This window comes from Sceloporus undulatus, chromosome 5 (assembly GCF_019175285.1).
Source record: "Sceloporus undulatus isolate JIND9_A2432 ecotype Alabama chromosome 5, SceUnd_v1.1, whole genome shotgun sequence".
Taxonomy (NCBI): Eukaryota; Metazoa; Chordata; class Lepidosauria; order Squamata; family Phrynosomatidae; genus Sceloporus; species Sceloporus undulatus.
The window spans coordinates 92468688-92484249 of record NC_056526.1 but is presented as its reverse complement, the minus strand read 5'-3'; the positions used below and the strand labels follow the sequence as shown (position 1 = coordinate 92484249).

At 40.4% G+C, this 15562-nt stretch overlaps 1 protein-coding gene across 2 annotated transcripts in view; it reads left to right on the top strand.

Moving 5' to 3' along the window:
- The window catches only part of LCTL (lactase like), a 99840-nt gene extending 86548 nt beyond the window's left edge, over positions 1–13292 (top strand). For both annotated transcript variants that reach the window (XM_042468438.1, XM_042468439.1), the window contains exon 6: positions 12833–13292. In XM_042468438.1, the coding sequence (XP_042324372.1) occupies positions 12833–13038 (206 nt within the window). In that variant the 3' untranslated portion in view covers positions 13039–13292. The remainder of the gene's footprint in view (positions 1–12832) is intronic.
- The last annotated feature ends 2270 nt before the right edge of the window (positions 13293–15562 follow it).

Genomic DNA, 15562 nt, shown 5'->3' with positions numbered 1-15562 from the left:
GACTGATCCTATCCTGCTCTCTTCCCATTCTTGTGAATCTCAGATTTAATGATATGTAAAGATAGTGAACAGCATCAAATGATGAACAGCACACTTTTTGCTCTCAGAGAGCCCCAAAGCAGTTAAAGCACCTAGAGAAATTGTGCATAAAGTACAGTTTGAGTCTCCCTTACCCAGGATTCTGAAATCTGAAAAACTCCAAATCCCAAAACTTTTTTCATGAGTGGCTAAAATAGTGACACCTTTGCTTTCTGATGTTTCAGTGTACACAAACTTTGTTCAATGCACAAAATTATTAAAAATATTGTATAATATTACTTTCAGGCTATGTGTATAAGATGTATATAAAACATAAACACATTTTGTGTTTAGACTTGGGTCCTATGTTCAAGATATTTTATTTTATATAATGGGCTCTTGGTATCTACTGGGGTTTGTTTCCAGCCCCCCTCCCCCAATTAATACCAAAATCTGTGGATGTTCAAGTCCCATTAAATGCAATGGTGTAGTAAACTAGTAAAATATATAAAATAGCAAAATCAAGATTTGCTTTTTGGAATGTATATAACTTTAAAAATATTTCAATGCATGAATCCGTAGATAAGGAATCTGTGGATATAGAGGTCCAACTGTACATACATGCAAACACAGGTATCCCAATATCTAAAACAATCTGAAATCCAAAACAGATATGCTGTTATTCCAAAAATGGCTTCTCCGCAAATACTTTGTCAATGGAAGGAAAGTGGGAAGCCTCAATGACATCTTAGAAGTGTGACAGAGTATCCCACCTTTGTGCTTCTGCAACAGTTAAGCAATGTTTTACCCACGTAGGTGCCTCTGTGTAACAAAGGCCTATGTTATGTAGAGAAAGTACTCAACATTTGATTTTGGTGTTCATACACATCATCATCATCATTATTATTATTATTTGAAGTTGAAGGCTTTCACTGCCGCCATCCATTTGTGTGTGTGTGTGTTTTTCAGAATATGAGGCTGTGTTCTAGCAGAGTTTATTCCTGACGTTTCACCAGCAGCTGTGGCTGGCATCTTCACAGAAAGCTGCCCCACTATAAGCCTTCAAATAGATTTGAGCTTGTTTGCAGTCAGACTCACTTGGACTTTTCTGCCCCTGTCACTCTAGCCTAGTCTCCAACTCATTCATTTCATTGTTGCCAATTCCTTAGAAAATGAGGGGGCTGGTTTGGCTCTACTCCGAGAGACGAGATGCTTAGCAACAGTCGTGCCAATTGTCCTGGTCATTTCTCCATTCCAGAAATCATCCATGGCTTTGACAGGACCCCCTGCCAAGGCAGCCAGAAACTCCCCAAAAGCAATCAGGCAGGGATGTAGCCAAGGGGGGGGGGTTCTTGGGGTCCAGACCCCTCCCCTTCCGTTGGAAAAATTAATGGTGCATGCTGCTGCGCCGCTGCACCCAAGCCCTAATATAATGGTGGTACTTAATCTGGACCCCCCCCCCTTCCTAAAATCCTGGCTACGTCCCTGAATCAGGAATCCATCTGGATCCATAAGCTTCCTGGGGAGGAACAACTTAAAGGGCCACCCACCCTTCTGATGTTGCTCTGAGTTCTAGGAAGTCTAAATCTAGTTAATAGGCTCCTTTCAGTACCTACACCAGGGGTCGGCAGACCATGGTGCGAAGGCTACATTTTGTCCCTGGACCTCACTTTTGTGGCCTATAATACCCCGCAATCTCGCCAATTTAAAAAGGTTCATTTTTTAAAAGGAAGGCTAAATTTGGGGGCATTTTTTGCCACCAAACCACACCACACAGAACTTATTACTCTTAAGTAGTTATTTCTGAGCCCTGGAACTGACTATGGTTCAGCAAAGAGTTAACTTATTCAACTTTGTTGATGGAAAGATGGAGTTAATAGGCCTGTTACAGACTGCCAAAATAAAGCTGCTTCAGGTCTCTTTGGAGGTATGCTATTTAAATGATGCATGGGTCCTAAGAGTCCGGAGGTCGCAACAAAGCCACACTCCATTCATAAGCACCAGAGTGCAGCTTTTGGTGCAGCTTCCGGATTCTTAGGATGCATGCATCATTTAAATAGCATACCTCCAAAGAGACCCGAAGCAGCTTTATTTTGGCAGTCTGTAACAGGCCGATGTTAGCTAGATTTGATTGGATATTTTCAAGCTGCACAAGTGATCTTAACCATGAGTGGGAGTGGAATGCATCTTCCTAGGCCTTCCCTAAGTAGATGTTTGTCTACCTCACTGGCTTAATTGACCACTAGACATCTATCAAATGCCTCCCTGCCCCTGGCAATTGATTACCGGCCATTCAAATTTTACTAAGGTGCAGATTTTATTACAGTCTAAGGGCCTGAATAGACAGGCCAAAATAAAGCTGCTTCAGGTCACTTTGGAGGTAAGCTGTTTAAATGCTGCATGCGTCCTAAGAGGCCAGAAGCCATGCCAAAGCCATGCTCCAGTTCCAAGTACTGGAGTGCAGCTTCTGGACTCTTAAGATGCATGTTTCATTTAAACAGCATACTTCCAAAGTGACCTGAAGCAGCTTTATTTTGGCCTGTCTGTTTGGGCCCTAGGTCACCTTATTAGAGAGGCCTTGCAAAATTCAAGGTAATAAAATCAACATCTTTTTGCAAGGTGTTGTCCATCATTATTCCAGGGTGCTTAACATGAAGACTCTCCCCTTTTGTATTCCCAATAACACTGTAAAAAAACCTCCTAAATCAGATCTGGAGAGAAAGTGACTTCCCAAGGTCATCATATGGGTTTAACACAAGGATGGGCAACCAAGGCAAACTTGAAGGGACTTTTTTGTGCCCTAGGAGCCACATAGACTACTGAAAAATAAAACAACTCCCCCAAAGTATCTGGAAGTCTTGTAACAATTCTCAAAAATGTGTAATTTTTGATGTTAAATAATATAGGGGCCTATTGATAGGACTGCAACCCATTTAAAAGGTAATTGTTGCAACTGGAGGCTTCTAAGAGCAGCAACTAGAACCCTTTTTGGAGATGGGGCAGAAAAAGGTCAATGTGGGGATTCTGGAAGTTTTTAGGGCCACAAAATCCATCCCTGAGGGCCACATATACACCCCTCTGGATTAATGGTTGAGCAGGAAATTGAATCCGGTCTCCCACACCCACTCCATGCTCGCCACTGCATTTCAAGGGACCTCTTTAAATTCCTAGCCTTAACTCAGAATTAACACCATTTTTTGATTATAGGAATTACATGGAGCAGAGAAAATAATCAACGTGTGATCAAAGAAATTCCCTGGGACCTCACTGGTATTCAATTAGCCTTAGACACCTTACCTGCCTCCAGAGTTCACATCTGCTTTATATGTATTCTTCATCTCCCAGTAGCAGGGTGTGTGTGTGTGTGTGTGTGCTGTAGACGGTGCATTCTCTGAAACTGGAGGTGGCAGTGTTTTGCTGTATCCATTTCATTTTCTCTTTTAGTTGGAGAAAAGTCTCTTTAATTCTTTCATCTCTAATCTATTGATCTTAAATAAGCTCTGGATGTGCACCTGTTGCTAGCTTGTAATAGGAAAGGAAGATTAACATGATATGAAAAATGTCTTTTATTTAAACAAAAAGCTTTTCCAGAACTTCAGTTTTATTAACGTGCTCTGTATTTATAAATGTATTGTTGTTGTTTTTCAAACACACACACACACACACACACACACACACACACACACACACACCTCCAAATCTTGCATGACATCAGAACTGTGCATGCAATGAAGTCTGCCTTTGATCTAATTTGGAAAGGAATTCTTCTTCATCAGAAAATAGCAGAAAAATAGGATCAAAACACACAGTTGTTCACTGTTCATTCTTGCCATTGGCTTCTGAGAATTTGCAAATCTAAGTGCTTTGCAGAGAGACAGCACTGTGATGTGGCTGCTGCTGCTGCTGCTGTATCACTAATAACCTTAGTCCCAGACCCCAGGCGACCTTTCTGTCCCTCCTGGGGTGAGGAAGTAGTTTACCGTACTGCGTAGTGAATGGGGACTGCTAGTCTTGCAGAATTTGGCTAATCGGCAAAGATTTTTGCAGTGGCAGAAGATCAGTCTTAGCTGAGTTCAAAGAATAAATATTTTGTAAGACTAGCAAGGACAGAAATGTTCCATGCAACCCAAATATTTGAACAGTCAGGAATCAAAATGTCATGTGGTGGGATAGAATATATACATCTGTGGGTTTTGTTTTGTTTTTTCTAAAGGAGATTTCTAATTGACCCTCTGCTGTGTGCCTGGCTGATGTTGAGAAGGGGTCATAGCTTAGGGCTATAGCATCTGCTTTGCATATAGAAACTTCCAATCCTTGTTAAAAAGAAATCAGGTACCAAGGTGGGGAAAGACTATCATCTGAGGCCCTGGACAGCAACTGCTAATCAGTTCACAAGGTAGGGGCCCTGGATAGATCAATTGTCACAAGAACAAGCTCACTCCAATTTATGGTAACCTTATCATAGGCTTTTCTTGGCAAAATTTCTGCAGAGGTTTGCCTTTGCCTTCATTTTAGGCTGAAAGTGTTTGGCTTGCTGCAAGTAACCCAGTAAGTCGCTGTGATTCAGTAGGTTTCCATGCTTAAGAAGGGATTTGTACCTTGGTCTCCCAGAGAGTCCTAGTCCTACATCTGCCTGAGAATTGGGGTGTGTTAGAGGGGACCAACTGTCAAGTTTTAAGTGGTAAATGATTTAATATATATTTGCATCCATGGTTTGATTTCCTCAGACCCACTGTAGGTCACACTCACACAAACATATACTACACCATCCAGCCCCATTGCAATTCAAGAGCCAACTTGCTTAAAGTCTATTTTGGTTTTGGAGGAAGAAAAAAAACACCCTTTTTTCATTCAAACAAGATATACAGAGCTGTGCTGATGTTTTAAAGGATGAAAAAGTCCTGCTCTACCCTCCTCTTTATGGGGGAAGGTGCAGAGGGACTACTAGGCACTAAAGAAATAGCTGGCTCTGTATCTTATTGTTTCAGCATAGTTCTTTGAATGTTTGGCTTCTTCCTTATAAAATTTAGTGGATAATACATTTTAATAAGTGAATAATATGCGAATGGGATGTGATGGTTTATTATGCCTCATCAGGAATATAACAAGTATTTATTTAAATTATTTAAATTAGGGGTGGGAACAAAGCTCCTGTGCAACTTACTGATCCCACAAGAAATGCCCCCTCCATTCTTTCCCACTTTTGCCAAATCCGCTTCAAATTTTGAGTTGGAAAATGACTCAGCGGTGTGTGATTTTTCACTGTAACAATGTTTTGGGCTTCTCGCAAAAAGCCAAAAAGCTAACTGGAAATGTCTGAAACAGCACTTCTGCTTCCCAAAAATGGTGGCAGTATAACTCTTACAAGAGTAGATGAAGTCTGACCCACTGTGTGAGTCCACCATAATTGAAATCAATCAATACTGTTCAGTTTTGGGATCCTTGGATTAGTTATCCTTGGTTAGTTAGTCTGTTAGTTGTGCTTTTTCTGTTGTACATTTGGATTTCCTCTCTTGTCAGCAAGAGAAGTTTTGTATGCAAAACTCTTTGGCCCCAAAAGTTCTGAAGTAGAAGACATATTTCATAATTTTCAATTCATGGTATACAAGAAGCATTGTTTTCTGAGTAAGTATTGATCTGTTGCTTGTAGACTATGGCAAGCCTGAGAGCATTTCTTTTAATTAAAAGGAATAAGCTTGGATGTTATTGGTAGACAGCAAGAGTGGCTTTGGCGCTTTCAGTTTGACAGCTCTTTTTATTTGCTTTGGACTAGAATTAGACAAATTATTTTTTACTTTGATACATGCATGACAAAGTGGAGTCTCACACAATACATTTGGAAGCTAACTGTGGAACATATTTTTATTATGAAGTGATGTGGGCAGGAGAAGCATCTTCATAGTGAGCATTGCTGAGGAGTAATTTTATCTGCACCAAGATCTGCACTATGAACATGGATATGAAAGTATTACTAGAATGGAACCAAAGCTAGGGTTTTCCAGCTATGGTTTACTACACCATGTTCACATGTTTCATCACAGGGTCAGCACCATCCTCCAGTATGTTGGAGGCTTTTGAGCATACTTTTCAATCCCATAACCTTCTGTTGTGGTAAAACCAAAAGCTTTCCTCTGGAGTACAAACCTGGTATGTTTTTTTCTGCACATTTTTGGAATAGAGATGTAAAACTCCAGGAGAGCAATTGTGGGTGGGGAGTGTACTTATTTCTCCTGTCTCTCCCTTTCCCCTTAGTGTATATGTGTTGTATTTACAAGAACAGCAGATAGGCTGCCTGATGATCAGCCCTTATTCAGGCCAAGGTGTTCATATATGACTAGCTAGCATACCCCCCCCCCCCCAAAAAAAAAATCTGCAAGCACACATAGGACAGTGTTAGAATGGAACTTGCAAATGTTGCAGAACACTGAGCTCTTTAGGTATTTTTGATCCAGGTGTGCAGGTTGCAGTTCTGCCAAGTGCAAGCTTCCGCATGGTGGCAAAGCCTTTGCAGAATCCAACCTTTGGCTCCTTTTGCCTCTTCCCTGCTTCATCTTCCCCCCTTGTCTGCAGCAAAGGTAAGAAACTAGTCTGTGTTAGAAAACAGAACAAATCAAGAAATAACTGGCATGTGAAAGTGGGGTAGGTGGGGAGAGAACCTTGTTTCAATCTGAGCAAACTTTAAGGGTTTTTTTTTATCTGTCCATGAAGACGATAAAAATGAAAGATCAAAAGAAGCAAAAACTGCTGATGGTCATAACTCAGAAAAAGAGACTGATTAGACAGAGTTTCATGTCCCAAAATTAGTATTCAGTGAGTCTTCCCCTCCCCTTTCTTTCTCAGTTTAAAATGAAAGCTTTCTGTCCCTGGAGGGCACAGTGCATTAGAAATAACAACATTACCTGTAGGAGGTTATTTCTTGTGGTCATGAGAATGGAATGGTCGCTCTTTTATAAAATAACAACATTTTGTTGTGGTTCTTGGTGTAATGAGTAATGTTTACTTGTTAGTCCAAAATAATAGGGTTGAGGGTGCTTTGGGGTCTTTTCTCCTCCGGGTTTAGTCTGGAATTCCAAAAAACTCCAAAAATCTTTCTTTCTTTCTTTTTTTCTTTTTTTCTGGTGGAAAAACAAGGGTGTGCAGGAACTTTACATCTCTAGACTGTAAATGTATTGATCCACTCCTGAGTTTCATTCTACTTTTGGGACCAGAGCCTTGTTTTTCAGCAAGTCCTGGCTGCAAAATTTTAACTGGATTGGCAACCTCAATCATATATGATAGCTCAAATAGTCATGAACTGATGCAAAGCCTTGATCAAGTGTTGGGTCCACTCACATATTCTGGATCATCTTTTCTGTGTGCATGAAGCAAAACTGGAATCAATGTGGACAGCCACAATTCTGCTATACTTGCATGTGTCTGATTAGCAGACATTATTTTGTTCAAATGTGAATATAATCTATCTTTTTGCCTTGCTAATCTTATAGGGTTGTTGTTAGCATAGACTGTGGTGAGTATAGGTAGGCTAGCCAGGATCCCTTTGCCTAGAGCAGCACAATTTTTTTTAGAAACCATGGCAAATAATAGAAAAATGTTCCTAGTTCTTGCTGGCAGTGGCAGCTTATCACTGGTTCCACTGTACATGCAAACCACCCAAACCAAAGATGCCTTACATCAGGGATCAGAAGAAGGTCTGGGGGCTGCATTTGCTTGCTTTTGAAAAAGTGGAAGTTACCAAACAGTTACTTTGGGGGTTTGGGGGGTGGTGGAAGACTGTGATGGCACAGTGGTTAACAGCCTGTAGTGCAGCCTATCACTCAAAACCATAAGGTTGCGAGTTCAATACCAGCGAAAGGGCTCACACTTGACTCAGGCTTGCATCCTTTCGAGGAGGTCACTAAAATGAGTACCCAGATTGTTGGGGGAATTAGTTTACAGTTGTAAACCGCTTAGACATTTCTAGTTCAGTATGAAGAGGTATATAAATGAAGTTGTTTATTTGTAGGCAGCACAGACCTGCTCCTCTACCAAAGGAAGGGGATTGTGGGATAGGGAAACATGTGAATCTGCAATGATCAAAATTCTAACAGCCTGTAAGATATCTGCAGCAATGGTACTCAAAATGGTGATCCATGGGCCAGTGCCATCAGGTACTAATCCCTGGAGACAGAAACCATTATGTTGCCAACTGGCATAAATGTGATACAGGTCCCTGACACACGAGGGAGAGGAATCCCAGTCCTCAACATCTTATAGCTTTAGAAGCACTTGTCGGCAGCACTTCAATTTATTGCTAGTTAAACCCCTAAGCAGATAAATTTGATAAACTGATATATTGAATTTCACCTTATGTTTCTCCCTCCCTATTCTGCTTATTAAATGTGCTTACTTGTTCATTGAACTTGTTTCCATATTCACAAATCTGCTGTTTATCTCCTCCTTGAGAGTAGCCACTATAAAGTTGTCAGTTGGTGAACAATGCTTGCAAAATGTCACTCATAAGAAATCCCTAGTATTTATCCTTAATCCTCTTTATTGATGTTCATATGTTTAGTTTCTGTCTGTCTTCTACTATAGCTGAGATTAGCAGCTGGAGAAAAAAAAATCTGAAATGTAAATCAGTTTTGACACATTGAACTGACAGCTCATATTTGGTTTTCTTTTACAGCCACTGAATTGCAAACAACTTCTTGCCAAAACACTGTAAATATGGGTCTAGTTCATATGTTTGGTGGTACCCACACTGTTGCCTGTGGGAGCATATAGGGCTGTTGGAGAGCAGGAATTGCATGGAAGTGCAGATCGTATGAATCAATGTCTTTATATGCCACTGCTGTATTTTTTTAAGTTTAGCATGAAAAAATGACTGCAGTTATTACAAATCACTATACACCTTCCTATGTGTAGTGATTGAAGCGAGGGCACTGAGTATATAAACCAAGTAAACTGGAGAATGTTTTTTTAACAGAACACCAAATGCAGGAAAAATAAAATATAGGCGGGTTACACACCGCCATTTAGTACGTAATGAATACGTACTAGGGTTAGGAAGGGGCGATGCTTCTGCACCCCCCTAACCCTAGTATGTATTCTGTACGTACAATATGGCGGCGGCCGTTCCACACGGCCGCCGCCATATTTACGTATTGGATGCTGTGCGTCCGCACGTGTCGCGGTGTCTATGACGTCGCGAGTCCGCCCCTGGCGCCTTGCGACGTCATAGAGGCGCCGCTTAAAGAAGCTCCATTTTGGAGCTTCTTTTTCGGTCCGTGCAGGAGCCGTGTGGTGTGGCTGCTGCGGCTCCTGCACGGAGCAAACGGCGGCGGCGGTCTGTAACCCGCCACAGTATATCTTAGTTGGGCAATTAAAAGGACTTAGTAGTTTCAAACCTTTGGCTTGTATCGTGACCATCTTATATCTGATGACCACCAGACATACTAGAATACAATTTCTACTGTCCCAAAGCATTATGAGCCATATCATAGGAAGCCAAAACATCAGGAGGCATAGCCCCATAGTGTATTGCGGAAAGCTATTTTTATAGCTATGTGGAAATATTTCAATAAAGGAATTCAAGGAGCTGTCAATGAGATGTGGAGGGCCAGTAAACCGATGTCATAGAATGGAAAGACCTTGTGGAGAGTGAGTGTCCCATGGTATCAAAGCTAACACAAAGATCAAGGAAAGAAAGTATGCAGAAGAAATACTACAAGAGGAAGAGGGGCAATGTGTAAGGCAAGACAAATGATGTACTCTGACATATACCTGAAATGGTTCTTTCAGCTGTTGTGACCACCTATGGTGGTTAATTAATTAGCCGACCTTCCTGATACAATGATTAATGACATGATAGGTGTAAATAAATCTATGCTAATTAATAATGTGGCTGTCACCAGAGTACTTAGGCACAGGAGTTAAGATTTTGAATAAGGATTTTCCTCTGTAGGTATACTGCCACATAGAAGCATCACACACATGATGGAGCACACATAGGTGTGTCCCATATAGTGAACTCTTGTTTATAAAGGGGCTTCTAACTTTATTTCTAACACAGGATATATTGAGGATGGTGCCTACCCCAACAATTTCCATGCAGCCTGTTTTTCATAAATGGAATATGGTTTAGATTACATTGTGCATAGTGTTGCCCTGTAGACAAGTCAAAAACTGCTATTAGGTATAGAATGTAATTGCTATCATTCTAACTGGGACTATTGGGAACTTATCACACTGATGAAAGAGATCTTATGGCTTCCTGTCTATTCCTGAGTTCAATTTAGTGTACTGTTGCTCCCGTGTAAATCTCCATCTCTGGGATCCAGGTCTCCAAAAATAAAATAAAATAATAAAATTTAAAAAATTGGCTGCCTGGTTCATATACCAAAGTAGTTGGCAGATCCTATCCTCTGTGCTGAAACAGGTGCTGTTGTGATATCTCATTTGTGGAAGTCTCTCCCCAAGAAAACTCACTTGTCATCTACACTGCTTTTTAAGCAATATTCCTATGGCTGTGGAAGAGTGTCCTATTGGCTGTAGGAAGGAGCAGAATATGTCCTCCAAGGCTTTAGATGAAACATGAAACTTTGAAGGCATGTTCTGGTCTTGGATTCACCACAGACACTTTCGGAGTGACTCTGCCCTCCTAGGTCAGATCTCTAGACTTGCAGATGTGTAGAAACAAAAGCAAACTATTTTGTTTTACTTGATTTGCATTTGCCTCCCCACATGGAGCCTGGCCTAACATCACCTCTTGTTGTATACAGATAGCTGTGACAGGCTGAGCACTAATTTGTTCTATTTGCCAAATTTAAGCACCTGAACCAATGCAATAAGTGTGTCTGTAAAGTACATGATATAATGTTTAACTCAGTGAGAACAAGCACACTTGCTTTAGATTCTGTGTTCTTCATGATGAATTCCGTTAAAAGCAGAAGCATATGGGCTCTTAATGATCACTGAGAAGTAAGGGCATGTCTTCTACCTAACTTCTATAGGAATCCCACAAGCTATCTGACATTGTTTGTGTCTCTTCCTACATTTGAAGATCACCTGGGCAGAGTGACACAGTTCTAGGTTTGTGCTCTACAGGCAAAGGGAAGTTTGAACTAGTCCTGTTCTCCAAAGATGAGAGACCTTTGTATTTCTAAATTAGATAGTCTGCTTCCAGGGCAAATTTTAGTTAAGAATCTTCCTCTTGCCTAAACAAGGATGGGAGAAAATGAGTTGAATAACTGGTGCAGTATGGCAGCAGTGTGCAATTTAACTAAGAATATTGGGAAATCATGCCCACGGCTTAGAAATAATGAGCTCCCAACATGTTTTCTAATCAAAGTATCGGCATGGAGTCGCCATGTTTAGCAAATGTCCTATCATCAAGGAAGCAGTACATCAAAAGTTCGCCATGGATATTATTTTTGTGCCTCACCTTTATATTACATTTGCCTTCTTTAGCACCCCTTCCCTTTCATAATAATTTAAAGCCACCTCCCTCTCCACACAAAACAGTAGATGTGTGAGAACAGCAACCCTTATCACATTTGTTCCAGCTTCAGCCGACCAAGAGCCATCCCTGTCGTCCTCAGTTATCTTTGTACACAGCGCTGTTTTGAGCAGAGGTTTAATACACAAAAGATTGTTTCCCCCAAGATTTAGGTACCTCATAAATCAAGCTGACAAGTCACGTGGCAAGGTTCCCTCTCCTGTTTTGTCTATGGTATGCAGACAGATTATACAGTAGAGTTCTCAGTGGCTTATTGTCTAATAATGACAGAGGGTTGCATTCCTCGCAGGCTATATTAGACTCTATGTAGGTGATTTTTACCTAAATAAGTGTATATGTCTGTGTGTGCATGTTGTGTCTGTGTGCGTGAGTAGGAGAGACAGAGACAATCAGAAGATTTCTTTTGCTGTTCCTGTACATTTAAGCTTTTTTGAAAACCAGCCAGTGGTTTAAACAATTATATTTAGGGGCTTTCCCATACAAAGCTTCATTTTTCACACAGTATTCATTGTACATGGATTTCTTTCACACTTACATGTTTACAAAATCTCTTAGTGTGGTATTAACAAATAAAGAGTTATGTTTTCACTAATATACAGAAGCAGGCAATTTAAAAAAATTCACAGACCTATTTTGAATGGACTATTGTCTAGATCAAGGTAGGCAACTTGTACACCCCAAATGTTGCTACGCTCCAATGCTTACATTTCTCACTCTTGGCTGTGCTGGCTAAGATTGATAAAAGCTGGAAGACTCTGTTACCCACCCCAGGAAAGACAGAAATTACAGTTTGTATAGTCCCACTATGGAGCATTGGTATATAGAGCCTACATAAGCGAAGGCCCTTTTTACAGATGGCTAACTCATACTGTTGATAATAACATAAAATCATGAACTAGTTAATGATTCAGACTAACATCCATCCAATAGCATGTATGTTCTTCATGAAAGCATGCTGCCCAGTCCTGGACTCCTTTACCTTGTATGCTTCATCCCAGAGTCTAAGGGGGCTGATATGATTCCCCAACCTCTTGATTAGTCATCCCAATCTATCTCTCAATATATAGGATGTCAACTGAATATGAATGTGTAAATTTTAAAATTTAGAGAGAGAGAGAGAGAGAGGATGGCAACAACAAGCACCAAATTGATTTCTTTTCCAGAACATTTTAAAAATTCAACATTTCTGAATTGATGAATATGTGGCTATGCAATTTCCTGTGAGCCCTTTATATGTCCCATTAAGTCCCAGGGAAGAAAGGCAAAATATAATTTAAATGAATCAAATAGAGTTTTCTTCTTCTTTCTTTCTTTCAGCAATATACATCGATGGCGTCCAACTGAAAGGCTACTTTGTATGGTCTCTTCTGGACAACTTTGAATGGTCTTGTGGATACAGGTCTCGTTTTGGACTCTTCCATGTGGACTTTGAAAATCCAGCTCTCCCTCGAGTGCCTTACAAATCAGCTGTTGAATATGCCAAAGTCATTGCCAACAATGGACTGATGAAATCACAGAAGTAGCAAGGGCCTGTTAGCAAAATGGGCTACTTATTAAATCCCAGGGTGGGGGGTTAAAATAAATTCAGGTGTTTAGTTAGTATCTAATCAGGGAGAAAAATCTGAACATTCACTATAGAGCATCTGACAGCACCCCGAGGAAGAAAAAACCTCAAAGAAAGCCACCAAATAAGCTGGATTCTTAATTAATTGTTAATCTCTGTATTAAAAGAATAATTAAGTATTTTCCTTTAAAACAATAAATAGAGATCTGATTACCTTTTTAGTTTTGTGCATTTTTAACACTACTGATTGCTCTGCCTCTCGTGATCTTTGACTGGAACCACATTCTCTTCTGGGAGTGAGAGGCTTGAAAAGTGCAGATGGTACAGTCACCAGCAAATGCCTGAGAGATAATGCCAAACAAAATCCTGTAGTTCCTCTAGGGTTTGGGGGAGCTTTGAGGTCTTTAAAAAAGTTCTCAAAAGAAAAAGATCTTGGAGCCCCCCCCCCCCAAAAAAAAAGGAAAAAAAGAGTTGAAGACTTAATGGGAAGGCCAAAGGAAGTGCACATTTCCACCCCTCAACTACATAAAAGGAAAGGCAAACAGAAAAGAATGAGAATTATGAAAGATAAAAATGCTACATTGCTAGAATACCTTTTATTTGCAGATGGAGAGAATGGTTTCATACCATTGGAGAAGCAATATATGGGGAAGATCAAGGAGCTATACAAGACACCGAATCCTTTATCCAGGTCATTGGAAAGCTTCTTTAGCCAGCCCTCTGCCTTTTGAAATTTCTGTAGCAATACTTACCCAGTTTAAAGCATCCTTTATGCTGTATGTCCAGGTCCATATTACCTGAATAATTATGAGTCTGCCTGTGTTTTCGGATCGTCTGGTGACGCTTTTTTCCTCCTCTGTCCCACAACCCTCACAGGTACATCTGGTAAGAAGATGGAGTGGAACCTTCTTGGAATTGCCTTCCTAGGAGTTTATCAAACGGGACAGATCCCGTGCAGAAACGGGATTTAAAAATTCAGAAAATATCCACAAAAGTGGGTTGATTTTCAGACACGTGGAAGCAATAATGTGGCATTAACCTGAGCGGAAAGTCAACAAAGCCCTTTCCTTTTTACTTTTGGGATTTTTCAAAAGTAAAAAGGAGCAGGTTTTGTCTACTTTCCACTCGGGTTAATGTCGCGTTAATGCTCATTAACCCTTATGTCGTGTGAAAATGAACCCGCTTTTGTGGGTTTTGTCCACTTTCTTTTTGGGTTAACCCCTGTCGTCATCTGGAAATCTGCCCGGTTTTGTGTGGTTTGTTTTTTTTAAGTTTAAATTCAGTTTCTGCACGGGATCCATCCCATGTGAAAAACTCCTTAGAGAGGTTAGGCTGCTGCATTCCTTACCTTTCTTCCACAGGAATGTAAAGACAATTTAGTTTCCATGGATTTTTGGGTGCTGATTGCTCAGGGGGGGAAGGGCCTTTCTAAATCCTCTGTTTTGTCTATATATGTTATTTTTCTTTTTCTTTTATTAAAATGAGCATGTTTTAACTACTTTTAATTCTATTGATAGTTTATTTAGAATTTTAATTTTTGTATGATGTGAATTTTAAGGTTACTGGTTTTGTAAGCTGCCTTGAATCCTGGACTAGGAAACAGGTAGGATCTAAATAAATATCATCATTGTCATTTTAATCATCTTCATAACCATTTAGACTAGAAACTTGCTAGGATTTGAAAAGAGGAGGAGGAGGCTGAGATTTTCAGGAACCTGATTTTTGTAGCCAATACTATATAGCATACTCTCTGTGTTGTTGCAAGAAAACAGAAAACCTCTCCCCACATCCATACACACACTTTGTTGTTGTGTGCCCAGGCCATTTCTGACTTATGCCAACCCTAAGGCAAACCTATCCCTGGGTTATGATTTTGTTTTTTGTTTTTGCAACATTTGGTCATCGGAGGTTTGCCTTTGCCTTTCTCTGAGATTGAGCATGTGTGGCTTGTCCAAGGGCAGCCAATGGATTTCAATAACCAAACAGGGATTTGAACCCTGGTCTTCTGAGTCTTAGAAGATTTTCATACCTGGCATAAACATGCCTCAAATGTCACTGAAATGTCCTGAAAAGGTGGTGGAAGCGGGTGTGTCTGAACACTAGGCGCACTTCATTAATCGTCATTCAATTATTGCTCCCTCCTTTGTGTCCCTGAATCATTCCTGGAGACTAGATTTCTATGAACGCAAAGTTTGCATTCATAGGAAATCCGCTCCTCTTGCAACAATTCAGGGATGCAAAGGAAGGAGCAATGATTGAATGATGATTAAGGAAGTGCACCTTGGCATTCAGACATGCGTTCTTCCGCCACCTTTTAAGGACATTTCAGCAATGTTTGAACCACATTTATGCCAGGTATGAAAATCTTCTTAGTCTAGTAACACCCAAAGCACTATAACAGGCTGGCTCTCATACACACAAAATACTACACCTTAAATACTTATAACAGGAAAATCCAAACAACCTATGCGAACCTCCAAGGA